Here is a 27,653-nt window from a genome sequence, read left to right as displayed (position 1 = left end):
TGTTCCTTTTTAAAAAAAAAAGTTTTGGGACTGAAATACCACTTCAGTCTTTGAAAGATTAATATGGATTTTGTTTCTAATCTGCTGATAAGACCTATAAACTGCAAAGTGATCATTTAAAAAGCAAATTGCATTTTATGCCTCTTATGGGAATTGGACGCACTTGTTAAAATCTATTATAAATAAAAACAGAAAATGCAGGAAACATTTAGCAAGTCAGGCAGCATCTGTGGCCATGGAGAGAAACAGAGTTAACGTTTCAGGCCGATGACCTTTCATCAGAACTGGAAGAAGTTAGAGATTTAACAGTTTATAGGCAAGTACAGAGCCAGGGAAAAAGGTGGGGGGAGGGGGAAGAACAAAAGGGTCTGTGATAGGGTGGAGGGGAGGAGTGATACAATGACAAAAGGGATAATGGTGCAAGGCAAAAGGGGTGGTAATGGACAATAAGGAAACAAAAGATGGGTCCAGAGGAGGTGTAAATGGTAACAGCAGAATCATTACCAGCACCTACTGTCCGAGAAAATGGGAGTAGTGATTATGATCTGAAGTTGTTGAATTCATTGTTGAGGTCGGAAGGCTTTAAAATGCCTCATCGAAAGATGAGATGCTGTTCTTTGAGCTTCATTGGAACAGTGTAAGAGGCCGAGGTCGGAGTGGGATGAAATCTGTTAAAATCTATTGGCTGGAATGGGGGTGTATATACTGCAGTATTTACGTTTTATAACTGAACTTCAGTCCTGTTCAAAGCAGCTTCTGAAATTTTATGAAGGAAACAATAAATTGCAGATGTCTAACTGTCCCTTGATTTTCTCCCTCCTCAGTTCCTTAGTGGATGCTCTTACAAGTCTAGGATGCAGCTCATACCAAACTTTTGCAGTCCATTCTTGGTTTCGCTGTGTTTTGCAGCAGCATATGAATCAGCCTGTTGGCTTTACAGAAAAAATGGGCTCCAGCCAATCAATTGGTAAGAGAAAAACATAGAATAATTTGAGTTGTTTAAAGATATGGGAACACTAAGGAAAAAATTGTTCTCTTAACTGAGGTGTGAATTCATAGAATCATAGAAGTTACAACATGGAAACAGGCCCTTTGGCCCAACATGTCCATGTCGCCCAGTTTATACCACTAAGCTAGTCCCAATTGCCTGCACTTGGCCCATATCCCTCTATACCCATCTTACCCATGTAACTGTCCAAATGCTTTTTAAAAGACAAAATTGTACCCGCCTCTACTACTGCCTCTGGCAGCTCGTTCCAGACACTCACCACCCTTTGAGTGAAAAATTGCCCCTCTGGACCCTTTTGTATCTCTCCCCTCTCACCTTAAATCTATGCCCCCTCGTTATAGACTCCCCTACCTTTGGGAAAAGATTTTGACTATCTACCTTATCTATGCCCCTCATTATTTTATAGACTTCTATAAGATCACCCCTTAACCTCCTACTCTCCAGGGAAAAAAGTCCCAGTCTGTCTAACCTCTCCCTATAAGTCAAACTATCAAGTCCCGGTAGCATCCTAGTAAATCTTTTCTGCACTCTTTCTAGTTTAATAATATCCTTTCTATAATAGGGTGACCAGAACTGTACACAGTACTCCAAGTGTGGCCTCACCAATGCCCTGTACAACTTCAACAAGACATCCCAACTCCTGCATTCAATGTTCTGACCAATGAAACCAAGCATGCCGAATGCCTTCTTCACCACCCTATCCACCTGTGACTCCACTTTCAAGGAGCTATGAACCTGTACTCCGAGATCTCTTTGTTCTATAACTCTCCCCAACGCCCTACCATTAACGGAGTGGGTCCTGGCCCGATTCGATCTACCAAAATGCATCACCTCACATTTATCTAAATTAAACTCCATCTGCCATTCATCGGCCCACTGGCCCAATTTATCAAGATCCCGTTGCAATCCTAGATAACCTTCTTCACTGTCCACAATGCCACCAATCTTGGTGTCATCTGCAAACTTACTAACCATGCCTCCTAAATTCTCATCCAAATCATTAATATAAATAACAAATAACAGCGGACCCAGCACCGATCCCTGAGGCACACCGCTGGACACAGGCATCCAGTTTGAAAAACAACCCTCTACAACCACCCTCTGTCTTCTGTCGTCAAGCCAATTTTGTATCCAATTGGCTACCTCACCTTGGATCCCATGAGATTTAACCTTATGTAACAACCTACCATGCGGTACCTTGTCAAAGGCTTTGCTGAAGTCCATGTAGACCACGTCTACTGCACAGCCCTCATCTATCTTCTTGGTTACCCCTTCAAAAAACTCAATCAAATTCGTGAGACATGATTTTCCTCTCACAAAACCATGCTGACTGTTCCTAATTAGTCCCTGCCTCTCCAAATGCCTGTAGATCCTGTCCCTCAGAATACCCTCTAACAACTTACCCACTACAGATGTCAGGCTCACTGGTCTGTAGTTCCCAGGCTTTTCCCTGCCGCCCTTCTTAAACAAAGGCACAACATTTGCTACCCTCCAATCTTCAGGCACCTCACCTGTAGCGGTGGATGATTCAAATATCTCTGCTAGGGGACCCGCAATTTCCTCCCTAACCTCCCATAACGTCCTGGGATACATTTCATCAGGTCCCGGAGATTTATCTACCTTGATGCGCGTTAAGACTTCCAGCACCTCCCTCTCTGTAATATGTACACTCCTCAAGACATCACTATTTATTTCCCCAAGTTCCCTAACATCCATGCCTTTCTCAACCGTAAATACCGATGTGAATATTCATTCAGGATCTCACCCATCTCTTGTGGTTCCGCACATAGATGACCTTGTTGATCCTTAAGAGGCCCTACTCTCTCCCTAGTTACCCTTTTGCCCTTTATGTATTTGTAGAAGCTCTTTGGATTCTCCTTTGCCTTATCTGCCAAAGCAATCTCATGTCCCCTTTTTGCCCTCCTGATTTCTCTCTTAACTCTACTCCGGCAATCTCTATACTCTTCAAGGGATCCACTTGATCCCAGCTGCCTATGCATGTCATATGCCTCCTTCTTCTTTTTGACTAGGGCCTCAATCTCCTGAGTCATCCAAGGTTCCCTACTTCTACCAGCCTTGCCCTTCACTTTATAAGGAATGTGCTTACCCTGAACCCTGGTTAACACACTTTTGAAAGCCTCCCACTTACCAGACGTCCCTTTGCCTGCCAACAGACTCTCCCAATCAACTTCTGAAAGTTCCTGTCTAATACCATCAAAATTGGCCTTTCCCCAATTTAAAATTTTAACTTTTGGGCCAGACCTATCCTTCTCCATAGCTATCTTAAAACTAATGGAATTATGATCACTGGTCCCAAAGTGATCCCTCACTAACACTTCTGTCACCTGCCCTTCCTTATTTCCCAAGAGGAGGTCAAGTTTTGCCCCCTCTCTAGTCAGGCCATCCACATACTGAATGAGAAATTCCTCCTGAATACACTCAACAAATTTCTCTCCATCCAAGCCCCTAATGCTATGGCTGTCCCAGTCAATGTCTGGAAAGTTAAAGTCCCCTACTATTACCACCCTATTTTTCTTGCAGCTGTCTGTAATCTCCTGACATATTTGCTCCTCAATTTCCCGTTGACTATTTGGGGGTCTGTAGTACAATCCTATCAAAGTGATCTCTCCCTTCTTATTTTTCAGTTCTACCCATATAGACTCAGTGGGCGAACCCTCGGATATATCCCCTCTCACTACTGCCGTGATGTTTTCCCTAATCAAGGACGCAACTCCCCCTACTCTCTTACCTCCTGCTCTATCTTTCCTATAGCATCTGTACCCTGGAACATTGAGCTGCCAGTCCTGCCCCTCCCTTAGCCATGTTTCAGTAATAGCTATAACATCCCAGTCCCATGTACCCATCCATGCCCTGAGTTCATCTGCCTTGCCCATCAGACTTCTTGCATTGAAATAAATGCAGTTTAATCTAGACTTCCCTTGGTCTTTGCCCTGCTTTCTCAGACCATCTGTCCGGTCATGTTCTGTACACTCTCCCTTACTGCCTTTTGTTTCTGTCACCACTTTATTTCCCACTGACTTCCTGCATCGGTTCCCATCCCCCTGCCACATTAGTTTAAACCCTCCCCAACAGCACTAGCAAACACTCCCCCTAGGACATTGGTTCCAGTCCTGCCCAGATGCAGACCGTCCAATTTGTACTGGTCCCACCTCCCCCAGAACCGGTTCCAATGGCCCAGGAATTTGAATCCCTCCCTCTTGCACCATCTCTCAAGCCACGTAGTCATCTTAGCTATCCTGTCATTCCTACTCTGACTAGCCCGTGGCACTGGTAGCAATCCTGAGATTACTACCTTTGAGGTCCTACTCTTTAGTTTAACTCCTAACTCCCTAAATTCAGCTTGTAGGACCTCATCCTGTTTTTTACCTATATCGTTGGTGCCTATATGCACCACGACAACTGGCTGTTCACCCTCCCCCTCCAGAATGACCTGCAGCCGCTCCGAGACATCCCTGACCCTTGCACCAGGGAGGCAACATGCCATCCTGGAGTCTCGGTTGCGTCCGCAGAAACGCCTGTCTATTCCCCTTACAATCGAGTCCCCTATCACTATAGCTCTGCCACTCTTTTTCCTGCCCTCCTGTGCAGCAGAGCCAGCCACGGTGCCATGAACCTGGCCTAGAGTTCTTAGCTGCAAATCATGTTTCATGGCATATTTACTATTTAGTATAGCCCCAAAGTAAAAAGCATGTGTTTGGAAACTTTACTGTTCTTGGCACTGCACGAGGGTTAGATTAGCCATTCTATCTCAGCAGCTATAACATGTTTGCATATTCTGTTTTAATTCAGATTTCCAGCATCCGCAGTGTTTTGCTTTTGATAATATGTTTGCAACCACTTTGTCCCACAATGCTATTTGCTGAAAACCCAAAAGGCACTTTCCTTTATTAATGTGATGTATATTTTCGTTAATGAGATGGACTGTGTGGTCCTAGGGGTAGATTTTAAATTTCACCTTTGGGTGGAAAGCCCGCAGTAGCAGATTGGGTTATTCACCCAGTCCAGTTTTCCTTTCTATTGAAGTCAATGGCAGCTGACCTGCTGCAGCCAGTTTTCTGCCCGGCGGTAAAAGTTGAAATCTATCTCCCAGTATTATCTTTCACTAACTTGGGTCACAGAACTATACTGCTCTGTCCTCTTAGTGAAGCAAGGCATGCAGCCTGCAGCCAAGAGCGTGAGTCCCAAAAGCTGTGTTGCCTACCCAGTGCCAGGGTTAAGGACATCTCCTCCGGGCTGGAGAGGAACTTGGAGTGGGAGGGGGAGGATCCAGTAGTCGTGGTCCACGTAGGTATCAACGTCATAGGTAAGACTAAGAAAGAGGTTCTGCTGAGAGAGTATGAGCAGCTAGGGACTAAATTAAAAAGCAGAACCACAAAAGTAATAATCTCTGGATTATTACCTGAGCCACGAGCAAATCGGCATAGGGTCAATAGGATCAGAGAGATGAATGCGTGGCTCAAAGATTGGTGTGGGAGAAGTGGGTTTCGATTCATGGGGCACTGGCACCAGTACTGGGGAAAGAGAGAGCTGTTCCTTCAAGATGGGCTTCACCGGAACATGCTGGGACCAGTGTTCTGACGAATCGAATAACTAGGGCTGTAGATAGGGCTTTAAACTAAATGGGGGGTGGGGTTTCGATGGGGGGGAAATTTAGAATGTTGAAGAGAAAGGACAAGGAAGTAATACAGGGAAGAGATAGGGATAATTACAGAGTGTGACAGGAAGGGACAGAGCGAACAAACATAAGAGTGCACCAGCAAATGGGGTCAGAGTAGGAAAAAATGATAAAAAGACAAAATTAAAGGTTCTTTATCTAAATGCGCGCAGCATTCATAATAAGATAAATGAATTGATGGTACAAATAGAAACAAATGGGTATGATCTCGTTGCCATTACAGAGACATGGTTGCAAGGTGACCAAGGTTGGGAACTGAACATTCAGGGGTATCTGACATTTCAGAAGGATAGGAAAAAAGGAAAAGGTGGTGGGGTAGCTTTGTTAATTAAGGATGAAATTAGTACAATAGTGAAAAATGATCTTGGCTCAGAAGGTCAATATGTAGAATCAATTTGGGTCGAGGTAAGAAATCACTGGTGGGGGTAGTCTATGGAGCCCGTAACAGTAGCTACACTGTAGGGCAAAATATAAATCAAGAAATAATGGGGGTTTGTAAAAAAGGTAATGCAATAATCATGGGCGATTTTAACTTTCATATAGATTGGCAAAAGTTGCCCTTAGGATGAGTTCAAAGAGTGTATTTGGGACTGTTTCTTAGAACAATACGTTGTGGAACCAACCAGGGAACAGGCCATTTTACATCTGGTAATGGGTAATGAGACAGGATTAATTAATGACCTCAAAGTCAAGGATCCCTTAGGAAACAGTGATCATAATATGATAGAATTTCACATCCAGTTTGAGAGTGAGGATTTTGGGTCTGAAACTACTGTATTAAACCTATGATGTGGAGATGCCGGTGATGGACTGGGGTGGACAAATGTAAGGAATCTTACAACACCAGGTTATAGTCCAACAATTTTATTTTAAAAACACAAACTTTCGGAGATTATCTCCTTCTTCAGGTGAGTAGTGAATGAGAGGTTCTCAAATCACATATCTTATATTAGGCTGGGACACCATCACACCAATCAAAAGTGTCGTTGGTGTTCAGACAGGTTAGCCACGGAAAACAGTAGGTCCCAGTAATTCCTTACATTTGTATTAAACCTAAATAAGGGCCATTACAATGGCATGAGGACAGAGTTGGCTAAAATGGATTGGGAAAACAGATTAGAAGGTATGATGGTGGATAAGTAGCGATAGACATTTAAAAAGATATTTTATGACTCTCAACAAAAATATATCCCAGTAAGGAGGAAAGACTCCACGAGAAGGGTGTACCAATCATGGCTAACTAGGGAAGTTAAGGATGATATCAAGTTTATAAAAAAAAAGGCATAGAACGTGGCAAAGATTAGCGGTAAGCCCGAAGATTGGGAATACTTTAGAAACCAGCAAAGGAGGACTAAAAAATAATAAAGAGGGTGAAAATAGATTGAGGGTATAGTAGCAAGAAATATAAAAACTGACAGTAAGAGCTTTTACAAGTATATAAAATGGAAGAGTAGCTAAAGTAAGTATAGGTCCCTTGGAGGATGAGATTGGGGACATAATAATGGAAAACAAGGAAATGGCAGAGGCATTGAACGGATATTTTGTATCTGTCTTCATAGGAGAAGAAACTAAAAGCATACCAATAATAGTAGATAATCAAGGGACAAAGGGGAGGAACTAAAAACAACCACTATCACTAGAGAAAAAGTACTAGGCAAACTAATGGATCTGCAGGCTGACAAGTCCCCTGGACCCGATGGCTTGCATCCGAGGGTCTTAAAGGAAGTGGCTACAGAGATAGTGGATGCATTGGTTGTAATCTTCCAAAATTCACTCGATTCTGGAAAGGTCCCAGCGGATTGGAAACCCGCAAATGTAACGCCCCTATTCAAGAAAGGAAGGAGACAGAAAGCAGGTAACTATAGACTAGTTAGCCTAACATCTGTCATTGGGAAAATGCTAGAATCGATTATTAAGGAAGTAGTAGCAGGACATTTAGAGACTCAAAATAAAATCAAGGCGAGTCAACATGGTTTTATGAAAGGGAAATCGTGTTTAACAAATTTATTAGAGTTCTTTGAGGAAGTAACGAGCAAGGTGATAAAAGGGAACCAGTAGGTGTAGTGTATTTGGATTTCCAAAAGGCATTCTATAAGGTGCCACATACAAGGTTACCACACAAGGTAAGAGCTCATTGTATTGGGGGTAATATATTAGCATGGATAGAGGATTGGCTAACTAACAGAAAACAGAGAGTCGGGATAAAGGGGTCATTTTCAGGATGGCAATCTGTAACTAGTGGGGTGCCGCAGGGCTCACTGCTGGGGCCTCAACTATTTACAACCTATAATACTGACTTCGATGAAGGAAACGAGTGTACTGTGGCCAAATTTGCTGATGATACAAAGATAGGTGGAAAAGTTTGTTGTGAGGAGGACACAAAGAGTCTGCAAAGGGATATAGACAGGTTAAGTGAATGGGCAAACATTTAGCAGATGGAGTATAATTTGGAAAAATGTGAAGTCACCCACTTTGGTAGGAAGAATCAAAAAGCAAAATATTATATAAATGGAGAAAGACTACAGAATGCTGGGGGACAGAGGGATTTGGGTGTCCTCGTACATGAAACATAAAAAGTTAGCATACAGGTGCAGCAGGTAATTGGGAAGGCAAATGAAATATTAGCCTTTATTTCTAGGGGGATGGAGAATTAAAGCAGGGAAGTCTTGCTACAACTGTACAGGGTGCTGGTGAGACCACACCTGGAGTACTGTGTACAGTTTTGGTCCCCTTATTTAAGGAAGGATATACTTGCATTGGAGACAGTTCAGAGGAGGTTCACTTGGTTGATTCCGGCTATGGAAGGGTTTTCATATGAGGAAAGATTGAACAGGTTGGGTCTATACTCACTGGAGTTTGGAAGAATGAGAGGAGATCTTATTGAAACATATAAGATTCTGAGGGGGCTTGACAGGGTAAATGCTGAGAGGATATTTCCCCTCATAGGAGAAACTAGAACTAGGGGGCATAGTCTTAGAATAAGGGGTCGCCCGTTTAAGACGGAGATGAGGAGAAATTTCTTCTCTCAGAGGGTTGTGAACCTTTGGAATTCTTTGCCGCAAAGTGCGTTGAAGGCTGAGTCATTGAATATATTCAAGGCTAAGTTTGATCAGGAAGGGAGTCAAAGGATATGGGGAACAGGCAGAAAAGTGGAGTTGAGGCCAGAATCAGATCAGCCGTGATGTCACTGAATGGCAGAGCAAGCTCGAAGGGCTAAATGGCCTACTCCTGCTCTTATATTCTTATGTTTCTTATGCAGCAGTGGGTGGGAGAAGATAATACAATCCAATACTGTCTGCTATAATAACACCCTGTGCCCATTTCAGGTGCTTACCACTGAGGACCATAAATGTATTTCCCTAATCTTCCAGCACTGTGTTAACTTTCCTCCCAGGCACTTAATGAAAAAATTATATGTTATACCTGTGACTTACCTGAGGCAATTATAATTGAAGAAATAACTGTGATAATTCTCAGTATTTTTAACATTATGGTCTATATTTTTAGCAACTTTATAAACAATTTTTTTTAAACTTATTTTTTTAAAAGGTTACTACAGGGCAATACCAAACTTATGATCGTAAAGTCTAGCTCATTCACGTCCTAGTTCTAATGATCAGGAGAGATCATGTCAATAAAATTGATTTTTTTTTTTGCAGTTGAATTTTAGCAAGCTATAAAAAATGTCAGTAATGGAATCATGAGACTAAGGATGTTAATTAGGGCTGAATTTATCAGTAACATTTAATTCCATATAAACTGTTCTTAAATATTACATCAAAATGATCTGCTCATTTCCCTTGACAAATAGGAAGAGTAAACATGGAGCAATTGGCAGAGCTGACCAGGATAGTGTATAAGCTGCCAGAAGTGGAAAACCTACTCCTCCAGGCTCAACTTGATCAGTCAGCAGTAAAGATGGAAACTAAAACTGCTATCTTCGTATTCATTAAGGTAATGTCAGTTCAGAAACAGAGGCATAAGTGGGGAAAAAAAACAACTTTCCCACACAGTGCATTTTTAAAGCAATTTTAAGTATACAAATTATACTCATTTTATGCTGCACTTTAAAGAAAGTGTGGAATTATAATCTCGTCATTTCTGAGTGTGGCACATAAATACAGCTTCAGCCCTCAAACAATTATTTTAACATGTAAAGGTTATGGTGGTGGGCTCATGCTATTCATCAGTAAAAGTAACTCTCTCCTACAAAGGGAATCTAGATCTCAGACAGAGCTACCTGGGGAAGCAGTAAGTGGCTGCAAAGAAAAGTGAGTAGGTTGTCATCTCTGGTCACTTGCAGCGTGGCTTCAGTAGAGTCTAAGGGCAGATTAATGCTTATCTTCAAATTGGAGGTGGATGTACGCGTTGGGAAACTCTTACAGAGGGAAGAAAAGTGGAGCAAAAGTGTACAGTATTCTTATAGATGTTGTTACAGATTTTGTTTTCCTTCTTGCCTCTTAGCTGGTCTGACACATTATTTTGCAAATGGTATTAAATGGAGATAGAATCTTATGTTTCATACCTTTTATATAAACATTTTTTAAAAATTGGATAGGTATCATGACATCAACTCAATTCTTCTTTAAAGGAAGTGACAATTTTCAAAATCAAATTGCTTTTAATCTCATTTTGCTGTCTTTTGTAAAGAGCCGTTGTTTTATACGTGTAGTCAGATCACATTTGTAAAATGTATTTACTCACTGTTTTTCTGCAGGCAGTTGGGAAGACTTACACTCAGTTACAAACACTAGGAGACAAGTCTGCCTTGGTCTCAAAGGCCCTGGAGTATGTAGGTGACATACTGAAGTACACTAAGCCATATTTAGCTAACAAAGGGCCAACCGAAGGTCTGCAGTTGATGTACTGGACTGTTGGTAAGTGTCTCATCCTTTCAGAGTGCATATATGACATAGCATTATATAGAAATTACAACACGGAACTGGGTCACTCGGCCTATCAGCGCATTTTGCTGTTTATCACCCACACAAACAATAGCCCTAATCCTATGCGCTCTCCCTCCCCAATTCCCATGTCCATTTATTCCCCCTTTCCTTCAAATGTTTATCTAACCTTTTCTTAACCGTTGGCATGGCCTCTGCTTCAATCACTAACTCCGGCAATGTATTTCATAGTCTCATCATCCTTTGTGCAAAACAGCCTCCCCTGCTTTTTGTCCTAAATCTCCTACGTTTAATCTTATATCTGTGACGTTGAGAAGTCGAGCTTTAAATCTGTAGCGTGCAAAATCAGAAGAACATTTGCGATGGGATTGGGGTTAAGCCATTAAAGTGGGCCTGTGTTATCATAAAATAAAATTTTGCAATTTACCCACTCCTTTGAAATGATTTAAAATACTGAGAACCACCTCCAAATTAGCATGAAGTCAACACACAGAAATGACTTTAGGATGCCCTTTTAAGCCATCATAACTGAAATAAAATGGGAAATAAGAGTGAATGGTGAGGCTCGCTCCTTTCTATCAGCCCCCTCCCTCATCTGGAAGATAACTTCTACTTTATTTGGACTGCTAAATACAGTAGATAGTTTTTCTCTTGCAGCTTGTTTGCAATGCTTACATTTAATTCAAGCAGAATCCATGTGATGGGGAACTCTAAGCTCTCAGCGGTAAAATTCTTCAGTATGTTCTTTTTAAACCTGTTCTGTTCAATAGAAAATTCATTATTTAGTCTTTCTGCAAAAGGATACTGGTAAAAATGAAACTAATGTAATATGATTGGGAGGGTAAGAAAAGTCTTCAATGTGTACTTGCAGTACATATCGCCACATTGTGCTGTCATTTGTGATCTAGTGGTGCAGATTAATGTCACATGGGCTGTGAAACATACCTTTTTAAGGAGGAAAAATATTATGGCTGACAACTCATTCTTCAATTCAAAAGTTTTAAAAAAAATTAACTCCTTCCTCTATGGGCAGAGTTAAAATGATCAGTGTGTCCTTGGTAAAATCTTAGAATTCAACCTGAATCCCCCGCTCTGTGACACTAGGTGCTGGTGCTTCAACACATATACCAACGTCAAATTTATTTTAACACATGAGCCACAGTTTGTTCAAACATGATTTCCTGGTACTGTTCAATTGATTTTTATGCATCAGATATTAAGGCACACACTAATTGATTGGTTTTGGAATAATAATTCAAAATCATGTGCATAATAGTTGTTTTACTGGACCATTATTTTACCACACAGCTTTGCCTCATGCTTTGAAAAACCTTAAATACACGTACCTTTTTAATAGAATTGTCTAAGAACACACCAGTTAACAATGTACATTTTCTCAGGCACCAGTTTGTTCTTCGTATTGTTGTTAGGCCTGTACTTTTATAGCAGCATTGAACAGCAAGATTGACTTTTTAAAAATTCAGACTGAATGCTACTGTGCTTCCCGTCAATAGATGTCAGTCCCACTTGCGTGCGATGTCCACTCAACTTTACTGGAAAGTTCCATTGTGTGTGCTATAATTATTCCTCATGTTAAAAGGAAAGAGTTGTACTCACTGTTTTGTGTGCACTTATCTCGCAAAATGGCAATAATGGAATACTACAGGATAAGGCCTGACACCACTTTGTGTGTTACGTGTTTTCAGAATATTATTTACTACTCCTACTCTAGACCTAATTTAATTTATTTTCAAATTTTCCTTGGGGATTCCAGGTTTGCAGCATGACTGAGATTGACAACTTACAACATATGTGTCAATGGCTTTCAGCACCCCTGCTTTAAGTGGAGCATGAGGAGTTGGGGGGAAAGAAATATCACTGGGTAGATTTTCATCTTCACTGCCTGGGTGGTAATCATAGAAAGATTACAGCACAGAAGGAGGCCATTCAGCCCATCGAGTCCATGCCGGCTCTATGCAAGAGCAATCCAGCAATGTGGTGAAGCGGATTGCCAGCTCTTCATAGAACCCGCCGATTGTGATTCCATTGAGGGGATCCTCCTGTTTCTGTATTCTATGTATGCTGGACTCATTTGTGCTTTGGGGGAGGGATGGTGTTGAATTTATTAGCCATGTCCCTTTTCCTTTGGTTTGCTTTGTCAGTTCAACTGTTCTGTGCGATTTCCTTGTTGGATAGTTTACACTACAGGGAGTCGACTGGTTTCCTTCGCCAGTGGACAGTTTTATGCTTTGATTTAAGCTTGTGTTTATTTGTGCACCGTTATTCTTTACTCTGGCGCTAGAAGTTTTTTGTCGTTTTTCAGAGTGGAACAGATTCTGAAAAATGACAAAAAACTTCCAGCCTCAAATCAAAGAATAACGATGCACAAATAAATCCAATGCCTCTGATCAGGCTAAATAACCAATGTCCCCCCTCCCACCCCCAATCTCAAGGCATAGGTTGGCGGATGCCTTTCCAGAAAATATGCCTCCCAGGTTCCCCTCCCCTCTTCTCCCCTCCCTTCCCTCCTCCATTCCCCTCCCCTCATCTTCGTCTCTTTCCCCATCCCTCATCTTTGCCTCTTTCCCCTCGCCTCTTCTTTGCCTCTTTCCCCTCACCTCTTCTTCGCCTCTTTCCCCTCGCCTCATCTTCGTCTCTTTCCCCTCCCCTCTTCTTCGTCCCTTTCCTCTCGCCTCTTCTTCGCCTCTTTCCCCTCGCCTCTTCATCCTCTCTTTCCCCTCGCCTCTTCATCCTCTCTTTTCCCTCGCCTCTTCTTCCTCTCTTTCCCCTCGCCTCTTCATCCTCTCTTTCCCCTCGCCTCTTCTTCCTCTCTTTCCCCTCCCCTCTTCTTCGTCCCTTTCCTCTCGCCTCTTCTTCGCCTCTTTCCCCTCGCCTCTTCATCCTCTCTTTCCCCTCGCCTCTTCATCCTCTCTTTCCCCTCGCCTCTTCTTCCTCTCTTTCCCCTCGCCTCTTCTTCCTCTCTTTCCCCTCGCCTCTTCTTCCTCTCTTTCCCCTCGCCTCTTCTTCCTCTCTTTCCCCTCCTCTCCCTTCTCCTCCACTCTCCTTACTCTTTCTTCTCTCCCTTCTCATAAAACAAAAGTACAATGTTAAACTAAGATTGAAATGTGGATCAGTTCACTTATGCAGTATCTTTTGACAACATAAATTCTATAGATTCTGTGACCTAAATCCTTATAAATTCTCAAACTACAGCATATATTGATCAATTTATTTGTCATTTGTTAAAATTTCTGTGAATTAGATAAATTGTTTGAATGAAATAGGGTTAATTTAGCAGGAAACTGATTAATCACCTTTGTGAAAACAAGGTCAAATGATTATAATACTGCTACTACAGTTCATACAAGGGGCCATTATACTGAAGGAACTGTTGAGTATGATCTGAAGTGATTTTCCACAATTACAAATTGTGAACTGCGGGATACTGTACATTGTTGAGCAGAGATCATTGCACTGTGGTACACAGATCATGTCAGCTAATGTTAATGATTTTATTTAAGCTGGTGCAAGATGCTAATTTAATGACCATCACCTTTGACGGCATTCAACTTTGATGTGTTTATCGTTAAAACAGCTTTGTTGTAGATTGAGACCTTTCATCTCCAAATGAGAGCAAAGATCTGAATAGGAAGCTGAGGTAAAGGAGGTGAATGCGCCAGCTGCAGCAAAAAGCAAATTTGCAAAAAAAAAGAATATCTCCCCTTTATTCCTTTATGCAATGAAAAACAAAGCAGCTCAATTTACCTTGCATTTGATATGACCCAAATAAATTCAAATCTATTTATTTATAGTTTTATGTATTCTGTCTTATTTTAAAATAAGTTGATTGGATAATTGTGTGTTTTTCAAAAATTGCTGGTTTTAAAGAAATTTTTTTTTATTATAGATTTTGCCTCATAACCATGAGTTAAATGTGCAGAATCTGTGAGCTGCACTAATTGGCACACTGTAAAATGGTTGAATGTTAGAGGGTCATTTACAATATTGAACTTGAATGCTCATGTCTCCTGGCTCTTTCAATCTTTACCATACAATTAGAGGTTTTATTGAAAGTTTGAATTGAATTGCACATTTATAGCTGAGCAGATGTTACTGAGGAAGGCCAGGTTGAATCTGGCCACAATAAATGACTGACAAGTACCAGTAAGATTAAAGCAGTTAAACTCCTTTAATTACAGCCTGCGTCAGCCTTTCTTAAAAAAACATAATTAGTCAATGCACAAGAATACACTTCTGTCCACCCGAATATGGTAATTATCAAAACTATTGCAACGTAAAGCACAACTACAACATATTGATTCAACAGGCAAGTGAAGCAGGATACCATAACAGTGCCAATCTCCAGAACCTGCTACCAAGTTGCATGCAAATCACATTATAAGGCTCACTTACTTTGATACGTAAACTTACCTGGGCACTATGGGGCTGATAATGCCGTCCTTGGCACTTACAGCACTGCTGTGCTTCGGACACTAGCACCCAATGTTATCGGACATTGAAGCCTAGTCAGCACTAAGTTTGCAATGCACTTGACAATGTGCCTGGCAGCGCTAGGAAATTGCATTTGTGTTGTACACAAGGCTCATTAGACCTTTAAAAATTCATGTAAGTTAGGACAGTGCCCCAAAAAACGCCTGAAGACCGCAATGAAATGCTGAGCGCCCATATGAAACGGGTGCTGAGAGGGAACCCAATTCCCGCATAGTGATTGCCGACTCTTAAAAGTGACATTGTGTTGTCTCAATCACTGGCATTTCCTGCTGTATTTTTTGGGCCCAAAACCAATGGTGTTTTGATAAGCAGCTGTTTAACTACTTCAGGACAAAAGAACTGTACAGTCAGCTTCTTAAAAATACAGTGCATATGCTGCATCAGTTTGTTTCCTCAAAGATATTTCACACCGAGCTGCCTATATAGATATCCCTCTATATTTGCAAGATTTGGAAAAGGTGGAGGAGGTTCAGAGGAGGCATAGGAGACATATGCGCACAGTTAGGACCATCCTCTGTGTCATTAACCTCTGAACAGAGCCAGGCCATCATGGACACGTATGAAGATCCATGCACAGGAGTTTACGAAATTTGAAGGGGGCCGTCATATAATTGCACTTTCCTGCAATCAGACCTAGGAAGTAATAGCATGACTGAGATGGCTGCAAGAGTAAATGTTCCAGTAACAGCTGCTTTGAACTTGATACTATGGGTGCTTTCAAACAATAATTGGAGATGTATGTCAAATCTCTTAACCTGTAGTACACAACTGCATCATGTAGGTCATGGATGCCTTATTTGTTCACTCTATTCAATTTATCTATTTCCCCCTGGAGAAAACACAACAACCGGAGAGAATTATACACTTTCACCATCTCTCTGGATTCCCAACATGCATGGCACTGTTGATGGCATGCATGTGGTCATGCAGCTCACCATCTCTAATGCCTCTCCTTCACAACAGAAAGGTGTTTTAATCCATTAATGTGCAGCTGCTCTGTGACCTTAGGTACAGAAATGTGCAGTTGAATGCCTGCTACCACGGCCAATCTGAACCAATCCCATTGTTGTCCACAGCCTTCTCTCAGCACTCATGATTGCAGCATAATTTTTGCACATCTACCTTATTCATGAAAATACGAAAGAGAAAATAGTTAGAAATAACCAGCCCAGATTTCAAAAGGGATGATCATGCTTGACAAACCTCCTCGAATTCTTTGACAAGGTTACAGACATGGTCAGTGGGGGAAATGTAGTATGTGGACTTTAGGAACGTCTTTGACAAGGTTCCACATGGGAGATTACTAGAGAAGATTAAATGAATTCAGTGTTAGTAAGTGTGAGGTGATACATTTTTTGGGGAAAAAATAACAGCAGTAATTATACTCTGAATGGAAGTAGGCTCAGTGCTTTGGAAGAACAGAGGGATTTAGGGGTACAGGTTCAGAGGACATTAAATCAAGCACCACGGGTTGATATGGCTGTTTTTTTTTAAAAAACAAATAGAATGATGGCTTTTATATTGTATATCACTTGTGATAAAACCTAAGAGGTAATGATGAACCTATATCAAACCTTAATAAGACTGCAGTTAAAGTACTGTGCAGCATTGAGCTCCACACTATAGGGTGGATAGTGCGGTGATGGAGAGGGTACCACGCAGTATCACTCGGACGCAGCTTGGTATGAGGAAATACAAATATGAAGAAAGACTTGAAAATTTTTTTTTTTGTTAGTACAGCACAAATTATGGGACGATATGATAGAAGTGTTTAGAATTATGAAAGAATGGGACAGGGTAGATGGAAGCAGACTGTTTCCAGTAGTTGAGGGGTCTAGAATGAGGGGCCGTAATTACAAGATTAAATGTAAGAGATTTAGAGCAGAGGGCAGGAGAAACTTCTTCACACAGAAAGTTGTGAGGCTGTGGAATTCACTGCCAGGGTTGTAGTTGAGGCAGAAACTATGCCATCATTTGAGATTAGATTGGATAGGTGGATAAAGGAAAAGGGGATGAAGGGTAAATGTTAATTCAATCTGTTTGGGCCGAATGGTCCGTTTCCGTATTGTAACTTCTATGTATGCAACAAAATTCCATACACCATATAGATTAATGTAAAAACTACTTGTGAGTAGTTTATCACATCTGAGCCCCTCAGTGAGGTTATTATTTACTCCCATTATTGTATCTAAATGGTGGGATAATTTTTAAACAATTAAAGACAGAGTTAACATTTCATACCAATATCTGTCACCTTATGTAAAACTTACCTGAAATGAAAACAATTGTATAAAAAATATAGGAGTCTAAATGTGTATTACCGTTTCAAAAATATCACTGTTGGAAGGAATTAACAAAAGAATGCAATCAAGTTGGGAATTATAATAAGTGGGTGTCACTTAATCGGTGTACATTAATTCTGCTAAGAACTTACTGAATTCTTGTAGTTAAAATTTCAATTTTCTGAAATAATGTAGCAGTGTTGAGTGTTTTCGAAAGCATATGAAACTCACTTTATTTTACTTTTATTCATAGGTTGCATTGTGAAGCACTGGGCACCGATATTGTCCACTTCAAAAGCTCAGCAGCTCTTGTTTCGCATCATTTATTCTCTGCTATTGCCACATACCCTGTTTCAGCAGGACAAAGGACTGCCCCCAGCAATGCTGTCTGCCATTCGAGATAACTTGCCTCTGTATCTCCAGGTGAGCACGGTCACTTCACAGTCACCTTTGAAATATCCTGGGTTTATTTTCACAAATGTCCTTCTGATTTTTTTTCTCTTTTTATCAGTGGGATTCTGAATTAATTTTTTTTTCCAAATCTCAGAACGTCCTTTGTGCTATGTAGGAGTGATGCAGATGAATCCTGCACTTATCCTGTTGTTGATATTACTGCAAGATAGTAAACATTACACCCAGATCATACAGCAACCTATCCAGCTTTACTGGAAAAGCACTATTACCATGTCTGTAGTGCTGAGCATTACAATAGTCTGTAGTAGCAATGTTCCAGCTAATCATCATATCGCAATAAACTGATACATTGTGAAGTACTGTGATTTTTTTCCCCCCCTCTGGTTGTTATGATTTCTCATGACAGATCAGCAAGGAAACTTGTTAAGGCAAATAAAGCAAACGTTTACTTGGAGGTGAAGAAAAATACACATTTTAAAATATTATCCTATTGCAAATGGCAGGTTAGAATGTAAGAGGTAATGTTACGAGTTCATGGGAACGCTATAAATTGCAACGTGATTCGTGTGTCTTTCATAACATAACTTGCTGGCAGTTCTCACTTTCAAGTACATGCAACAGTGCCATTCTCAGTGTACATATTCTGGTCTTTAAACTGTTACTGAACCCATACCTGTGGCATGAATGTTGTACTAATGGACAGATGGCTTGGGGGGAATTGGCTGGTACAGTGGATTACAAGAGCAACTATTTGCATTTATATAGCGCCCTTAACATGGAAATATGTCCCACGGTTCTTTGCAGAAGAGAAAAGAAACAGACCCCAAGTCTTTGTGGGAATTAGGAGAGGTGACCAAACTTTGCAGCAGGGTACAAACAGTAAACTCTAAAACATCAGCGCTGTGACCATTTAATTCAAATGATGGCAGACCGTTCAATGTTTGCCGACACTTCTATTGTAATTACTTCCAATCACTATTATTTTAAAAATCATTTGAACAGTTTAAACAAAAGCAGTTTAAAAAAAAATTAAAAGTACTTAGTTCTGAGACACATTTGTGGCCTGGAAATATTTTTGTGCTTACTCCCTCAACAATAAGCTGTCTACCTTGGCTAGGTTGTCATTTATAATGTAGTAATGTAGCTGACAGGCAACAGCAAGGGCATTGGCAGAGTGGCAGGGGTGGGACAGGAATGTTGTCATCCTGAGAGAGGACAGCAGGTTCATGTTCCATGGAGCCACTACCACTTGCTGCCTCCTGTTATACGCCACCTTCTCCTGCAAGAAAGCAGGATGTGTGTCGGTGAGTGTCCTGCAAGATTTTTAGGCGATGTGGCTGTCATGGTTGAATAGCTGCCAGTGTGTGACTGTGAGTTGTGGGTGTGCGGCTTGCAACAGTGCTAATGTGTGAGGGTGAGAGGAAGCACCTGATTGAAAGAGTTGAGTACTGATTGAAAGAGTTTGTTGGTAGTTGGGTGATTGGGGGTGTAGTGCTGAGCAACCTTTATTCAATGTTTTGAAGGCACTGAACAGTTTGTAAACATAAGGATGGGACCGGCATCTGTGTTTTAAGTGTGCAATTTCTGATCTCCGTTCAGACCCGTATCTTATATTTTGAAAATATCAGAGTCCCGCAAACTTTGAGAAGCCAAGTTGTTGCTCGTTAAGAATTCCAGAGGTCCCATCATCACCATGCTTCACTATATTGCAGCACAGATTCATTTCACCATTGACTTCTACCACTTCCTGCAGCCACAGTGCACCTTCCCTTTAAGCGGTGCTAGCCACTCGCGACAGCTGGGCCCCCTGCTGGTGAGCAGTCACTCAATAGTGCAGATAGGCCTGGCTGCACGCAACAATCATAGAAATCACCAGGCAGCACGAATGTTACGTGCTGCCTGCATCTCAACGACTGGGCGCTGGTTAATTGCACCCCGCAACCCCCGCGTCCGTTTTCGTGGGTTAACCAATTTAACCCCCACTATTTCAGCCATCTTGGAGGTGCCTGGTGTGACTCAACTGTCCCTCTGAGCTGGTCCTAAGGGGGGCATAGCCTGAGGACAGAATAAAAGGAAGAAAATAGGGGGTAAAATAAATAGGTTGGAAGGCAGTTGAGTGTAGTCTGAAATTCACTTTTCTGTTGCAGGGACTGTCAGCTATCAGCGGACAAACTACGGCTCAGAGTGCTCATGTTAAACAACAGCTGCGGAGTATTATTCAGCAGTATTTTGGTCGCTTTCTTCCATCATCTCCTACTGGGTCAGGCATCGTGAATCACCCATTATTACTTGCACTTTGTGAATCAATCCCAATGGCTCAAGGTCACAACCTGCGGAAAACAATTCTTCTGGTCATAAAGTAAGAGATTTTTGAATCCTCTGATATCAATGGACTCTTGCAGTGTAGAATTCCTGGAGTAGTAGTATAATATCAATCTTGTATCTATAACAGCAGTTTGGTAGTTTGTAGTACTGTATTTTAACTAGTGATTTGAAAAGCTAATTATCGGAGATTTCCACCAGTTGATTATCTGTGATTTAGAATAACTACATGGAATGTACAACACAGAAACAACCATTCGGCCCAATTGGTCCATGCTGGTGTTTATGCTCCACACGAACCTCCCTAATTCACCTAACCCTATCAGCATATCCTTCAATTCCTTTCTCCCTCATGTGTTTATCTAGCTTCCCTTTAAGTGCATCTATGCTAGTCGCCTCAACTACTCCTTGTGGTAGCGAGTTCCATGATCTAACCGCTCTCTGGGTAAAGAGGTTTCTCCTAAATTCCCTATTGGATTTATTTTTTAACTCTCTTATATTTACGGCCCCTAGTCCTGGTCTCCCCCGCAAGTGGAAACATCTTCTCTACATCTACCCTATCAAACCCTTTCATAATCTTAAAGACCTCTATCAGATCGCCCCTTGGTCTTTTTTCTAGAGAAAAGACCCCCAGCCTGTTCAATCTTTCCTGATAGGTCTAATCTCTCAGTTCTGGTATCATCTTAGTAAATCTTTTTTGTACATTCTCCAGTGCCTCTATATCCTTTTTAAAAAATGGAAACCAGAACTGTTCACAGTATTCCAATTAGCCCATTAGTAAATAGATCTAACATTTGAGTAACACTTTTGTTAATATTCTTTCATAGCCCTGGTTTTCAAATGTTGTACTTATTTAAGGAGTCCTATGTCATACATCCACATCTAACTACAAGGACCAGAGCAGCTGCATCACAGTTGTTATCAGTGCCACATCTGGTAACAAATGCAGATGAGCAACAGGAGTTCGCTGTCCTGTTGATTCTTTTTTGTTCTCTTCCACCACTCACCCAGCTCTTTTAGGAAAGTGTTTTTTTAATGTGACGCAAGTATTTCTGAATGAGATGAAGAACTAACACTCCGTGTGGGAGTTTCAAGTGCAAACCAAACCCAGTAACTATGGTTCAAATGTTAACACATTAATCTGATGAACCGCCTTGCTTGTTTAGCGGCTAAGGTGCTCCGAAGGGCCAACCAAAACCTGAAGAAAAGTTCAGCATTATAGTCATCTGTCTATAATTCCTCAGTATGTACAGAATGGCTCATTTGTGGTTTTCTGGTCTAAATTAGGATCTCAGTTGTAGTTCAAACTCCGATTTCTCTCAGTACTGTAAAATGGAACATCTTGAGATAATAGACTGCTTAAAATTAGTGGAAAGTAAAGGTTTAGCAGAACTAGTCCCTCCTTATATTAGCACACTTCTTAATGACTGAACACAAAGGTTAACACCCAGACAAACCACTGTAGGGCCCAAATATTCCATCTTTCCAGCTGAAGGAGCAACCAATGCAATGGGTAGCAATGTAGAGATATTGAAAGGGAGGATTGAGTGAAAAATAAAATGAAGTACTTACGTAACACCTTCGGTTCAAGATTATAGAGTAACCTTGAAGTGAACATTATATTAAGAGGCCCCAGAAAGTACAATTAAATTTGAGAGTCATACATTCTTAAAATTGTATATATAATTCCTTTAAAGTTAATTTTCTTAATTTGTAAGAACTTTGTTTGCATACTTTTAGATTATTTATCACTGGTCTGTAGAATTTGTTAAGATTAAAAATGTTTGTAGAGAATGTTTATTTTAGTTCTGCTAAACATTGCAGATGTTTTGTCACTTCTGCATTACATTGGGTACATTCAGGACCGTATCATTCACGTTTCCTGTACTGTCTATAAAAAGAAATGCCCATTCCTGCTGTGTCATTCAATATTACCATAGGCAATACTCAATCTGCTTCATGAACATGCATTTTTTTTAAAAGGCGATGCATTGAAAACTGATCATTTTGTCTTTAAACATGTAAAAGTCTAACACTCTACATTTAAAACAAATTATACTGCTTTTAATGCAGTCTAGTCATCCCATACGTACTTCCAACACTTGTACGCCATTAGGCCCAACACCATGCAGTGGAATAATTTTCATAATGCCTCTCCTTGTGTATCTTCAATATGTAGCAGCTGGTTAGTCGTCTTCTGGAAATGGGTGCCCTTTTTGAGGTACAGTCTTTTGAACGCACGATTACCATAAATGATAACAATATTAATCTTGTTGCAATTTAAATTTCTATAAATGTTCAACGTTAATACTTTCAGCGTATGTAGAACAGTTTCTGCTACTTCTGAACTTATTCCCACAAATTATTCTCTTTTCAGTGAAAACTATATGCAGTTCAGAGGTCATGCTCCCCCTCCTCGCTTAGCAGCAGTCCTGTCATTCCTCCTTGAACTATTCAGAAGAAACCAAAGTATTGATGCAGCCAGTGAGACAGAGCTACTCCTGCCTACGGTGCTGAAATGCTTAGTGTTTGTGAATGAACCACAGGGTATGTTTTCTTACTGATTCCTGTTGACTGATCCTTTTATCTTAACGTTTCCTCTCTTCATCCCCCTTTTTAAAAAAAATCCCCACAAACACTTCCTTAATGTGGGAGAACAAGAAGAGTTAAGTGGCAGACACTTACATGATATCAGAGCTGTTGTGTGCAGTCAACCGGAGAAATAGTTGAAATCCTCTCTTTCTTTCCTCCTCCCCAAAGGAAGGAAATACTTGGGGCACAGAAAACTTAATATGTAATTCTTAAGCCACAATTGAAGTTTGTAACTTGTATGTAATGTTCTAACAGTTGATTTTTTTTGTCAGATTTCAACCAGAAATCAGTCTGTTTACCACAAAAAAAATAAGGATCAGCAACTAGTGAGTTGACTGAGTTGTCAACTTCCCTCCTGAATAGGTGGTGTGCTACATATAGCTGTAGGATAAACTTACCTCATGTCAATTTTTATGTTATATTTTGCCCTTTCATCTCCCAAGATAAGACAATATGCTACCACGATGTATCTAACCTGCACAGCTGAGAAATGACTGCTTTCATTTACGTGGCAGGTGATCAGACCTGTTGGCAAATTAGTGTTTATTTTTTGTACGTTTCAGGAGCCACAACAGTGCATTACTGACCTTTTCCCGTTTCGCTTCTAAGCTTGTAGCTTGCTGTACAGTGACAAATATGATAGGCTCATCTAACCCTGGGGAAGTCGCCTGATTTGGGGTGTGTTGGCCTAATTCTGTTACAACTGGATTTTTTAAAACTTAAATAAACAATATCCTCAGGAGGGTAAAAATGTTCCTGAGTTATTAAATGTAACATTTGTGGCACACAGCAATTTAAAATTTCGAAAATGATGCGAATTCCTTTGTCACATGATGACATTATCAGATGCCACATGAGCGTCTGAATTAACAATAGGCTTGACAACCAATGCTGAACCCATTCACATGTTCTAAAATGAAAAGAAATAATGAGGAGCTTTATGGGTATTGTTTATCTTGTCCAGTTTTTATCCCAACCTTTCGTTGTGAAATATTTTGAAGTCTGTCAGATATTTCTGATCGGTACAACACCGATTAATTAAGCTATGAAAATTATGCTCAGTACCATGGCATTTCTTAGGCATTCAGTATCTAAAATCACATAAGCTACCCCATCATTCTTACTGTACACTAAAGTGATGTGGAATACAAGACTAGATTATCTGCCTATTCAATTTATGCAATGTGCAGCGTTTTGTTTCCTACCTAATCTGGTTTTACTAGACTGCACATTTGGTGCCTGCTGTTTTATAAGGTTAGATATGAAATCCTGCATGTCAAGTTAAATAATCAAGCTATGTCTCTTATTCCTGATGCAGGGAAAACACATTGTTAAGTGATGAAGACAGAATCATATTTATACCATTGCACAGCCCTGCCACATCTTTTTAAAGAAGTTCTTTGTAATCACTGTGACAACTGTTTTAAGTGATATCAGTTGCACTTGCTTGAGTCATGGCTTCATGCTAACCTCCGGTTCAGGAGAAACTTCAAAGATCACAGTTGGAAAAAATAAAACTTTGTTCTAAGCGATAGAAGACTTGATGAGGCCATCATAATAGTTGTGATTTATATATCCATAAATATTCAGTGACAGATTTGGCCAAAATGATCTGCCCCATTGATGTTGCTTTCATCATTCATTCCCATTCTTCATAGATCTTGGGTCCTGGTGTGCTGAGTTTCTATTGTAGTTTGCAGTTAATGATGGCACAAAATCTCAATTTCTTTAAAAAGAATTCACATAGTATTATGATTTTCTGTGAATTCTTCTCTTATGCAGATTAAAGAAAGAACTTGCATTTAAATAGCACCTTCATGACCTCAGGACGTCCCAAAGCAATTAATAGCCAGTGACATACTTTTGAACTGGAGTCACTGTAATGTAGGGAAACATATCAGCCAATTTTCACACAGCAAGGCCCAACAAACAGTAATGATATACTCGGCCAGAAATATGATTTAGTGATGTTGGTTGAAGGATAAATATTGGCCAGGACACCAGGAGAATTCACCTGCTTTTCTTTGAATAGTACCATAGGAACTTTTACGTCCACCTGAACATGCAGATGGTGCCTCGGTTTAACGTCTCATTCAAATGATGGCACCTCTGTCAATGCAGTGATTCCTTAATACTGTGCTAAAGTGTCAGCTTAGATTATGTGCTCAAGTTCCTACAGCAGGGCTTGAACCCATGACCAGTCTGACTGAGAGGCAGGAGTGTTACAACTGAGCCAAGCTGACATTATAAAATTGGTTGGATAATCATACACTCAAATTTCTGATGTGCGTTTCTGGTGGTGGATCTTTGGTCGCCAGATGTGCAAGTCAAAACATTGCTCCTTAAAAGCCATCTTCTTTTGAATAAATTTTATAATTATTTTACGTCATTTTTTCCTTTTCAGTGAAGAAGCTGACCTCCGAGGTCATGCAGTGTATGATTGAAAATTGCCAGTCATCAGCTCCATGCCACTTGACCTCTGTACTAAGGTAGGTATCTTTTCATGTCTGTCTTAGATATTCTCTCTAATTTCGCAGTGCTCATCACTTCCATGAGTGGATGAAGTTACTTTGTTCAGGAGTGTGCTCACTACTGTCCACTATCTAATTATACAATAGTGTAATCTGGGGGTGTAACAATAGAACTCATTGTGACCTGAACTGGATAGTGTGTTTTTTGCATGTGTGCTTCTACAATCTTTTTGAAGGCCACTGAAACACTTTAACGAGATGAAGCTAGATACAAGTCATTATGCTGCTTTATTTTAGAGACAGCAAATGAATGTACAGAGTAACAGTTATAATTCAGTCTTATGCTGATTCAACTAACTACAGAATCTATTCTCAAGAACAAAATAAATAATAAAAGTAGGCTACATTATTCTTACTACTGGATTTGCTTAACTTTTTTTGGTTATCTTTCTGATTTTGTGATGGACAAGTTCTCCCTCGCTAGGCCAGGCTTCCTCCCTAGACCTAGTTACCTGACTGACTGCCCATATGTTCCTTTATCCTTATTCTTCCTGTGTTTCAAGCTGTCCCTCTGACTTCTTCCCCATTAAGTAATTCGCCAGCAGGCCTGTTAATAAAGCTGACTACCTGTTCTCCCCTCTTGGGGCCGCGGGTTTAAAGATATTCTCAAAATGAATAAGGGCCATCCTGTCTTATTGGGTTTGGGATGAAATAATTAATCCTCATTGTCTCAGTTTGAAGTAGATTGTGAGCTGTGACATTCACAAGCTGGCTTGTCTGGTTTTAATACACATGTTCAATGTATGGCTCATTAACAAATAAACCATTTGTATAAGTGACTTTAACCTGTGGCTTTTTAAACCCATGCAAAATCATTTTGTTTTAAAACACACTATCCTTAGCCCATTTCCGTGAACATCAAAAAAATAAAAAATCCCAAAATATAGCAGCAAATCTGACCACAGTAATCTGTTTTAAAACATCATTAGAATTTGCTTATAATTCAAACCAAATTCTTAAAGTATTGACAGAAACTGTTGAAACTTCTCCAGACAGTTCATCCAGGAGTATATTGGGATCTACGATCACCAGGTGTACAATATCATAGAGATGGTAACAGTCCTGAATCAAGAATTGGTTATCGGCCTCATTCCCACACTCAGTCAGACCCTAAAGGACACTGAACATAAGCGAGGACTGGGCAGAAACAATTCACAAAGGTAGGTCTTGTTCTCAGAACAGTGTAATTCTTAGAAGAGGTTGATGAGTTCAGTTAAAACCAGCCTGTCACTTAAAAAAAACATTGAAATAGCAAACCGCATTGCGATTCCAGTGGTACTTAGGCACTGTACTGTACCAGTGAGATGTGGAATATTAAAACGCTTGCTATTTCATTGTTATAACAATTTAAAAAAAAGGTTTTGCCCTATTAATAGTCTTATCAAAATTAGTAGCATCAACTTCTTTTGATATAATTCGAAGCTATTAAGAAAATGCAATTGCTACAGAGTTTGAAAAGGGAACATCACCACATTCCCGTACACGAGTAACGTGCTGCTGGAATTCACATGGTGGCAACAGAAAGCAAAATCCTTGAATTTGAATATGTTCATTTTTTCCACATCGTTCACCTGAGGAAGGAGGTAGCCTCCGAAAGCTTGTGAATTTAAAATAAAATTGCTGGACTATAACTTGGTGTTGTAAAATTGTTTACAATTGTCAACCCCAGTCCATCACCGGCATCGCCACATCTTGAATATGTTCAGCAATGGTTTATATAAAAACCCTTTTAAATCTTTGGTTTCCATTCCCCCAATTATTTTTTAACCTATTTGTGTAATTTTTTTTACTAAATGTATCTTACGTGTGGCAGAGTCTTGTATATTGATAATGTAGCAATGAAACATAAGAACAATTTGAATTTTAGTTTCTTTGGAAAAAATATAAAGATCTCACACCTTTGTTAAGTCAATAGATAAATGTACTGTCTGTTATATCAGTTCATATCAGCCAAAGCATTGGTTGTACCATTTTCTTTGGTGTCCTTTTGGTTAGGATTCAGGGGGAATGTCCCCTGTTGGAAATTACACTTGTATGGAAATGACAAAAGCCTTTTCTCAAATGTTGTACTTGGAAATCCATGTGTTCTCTCTTTACCCATTCAACCCACCAACCCCCTAAAAAAAAAAAATCACTTTTTTTTTTACCTCCCAGCAGTAAAGTCCCTCTGGGCAATGTTATAGGAGACATCTTGAAGTAGTGGTGAGTGGTATGGACTCTTCCAATGGCCTAATTGATAAATGTACTGTGTGGTGTGCAACTGAGTCATACCGACCGAGTAGGTGCCCCTTTTGAGCTGTGCTGAGTCAGTCTCAGCTAGGGCAGCAGTGGGGCAGTGATGTCCCAGGGAATTGGAAGGGAGCAATTTGTCTAACGTTCTGCCTTCTGCTT

At 40.4% G+C, this 27,653-nt stretch overlaps 1 protein-coding gene across 1 annotated transcript in view; it reads left to right on the top strand.

Annotated features, from left to right (window-relative positions):
• Nucleotides 1-27,653, top strand: part of mms22l (MMS22-like, DNA repair protein) — a 131,061-nt gene that overhangs the window by 102,115 nt on the left and 1,293 nt on the right. The window contains exons 17-24 of the mRNA XM_067983841.1: nt 825-967; nt 9,517-9,659; nt 10,423-10,582; nt 17,657-17,826; nt 19,965-20,176; nt 22,517-22,686; nt 25,136-25,220; nt 26,255-26,422. Coding sequence (XP_067839942.1) covers nt 825-967; nt 9,517-9,659; nt 10,423-10,582; nt 17,657-17,826; nt 19,965-20,176; nt 22,517-22,686; nt 25,136-25,220; nt 26,255-26,422 — 1,251 coding nt within the window. The remainder of the gene's footprint in view (nt 1-824; nt 968-9,516; nt 9,660-10,422; nt 10,583-17,656; nt 17,827-19,964; nt 20,177-22,516; nt 22,687-25,135; nt 25,221-26,254; nt 26,423-27,653) is intronic.

The sequence above is a fragment of the Heptranchias perlo genome, chromosome 5 (assembly GCF_035084215.1).
Source record: "Heptranchias perlo isolate sHepPer1 chromosome 5, sHepPer1.hap1, whole genome shotgun sequence".
Lineage (NCBI taxonomy): Eukaryota > Metazoa > Chordata > Chondrichthyes > Hexanchiformes > Hexanchidae > Heptranchias > Heptranchias perlo.
Note: the sequence above shows the minus strand (reverse complement) of the source record. Positions and strands in the feature narration are given on the sequence as shown.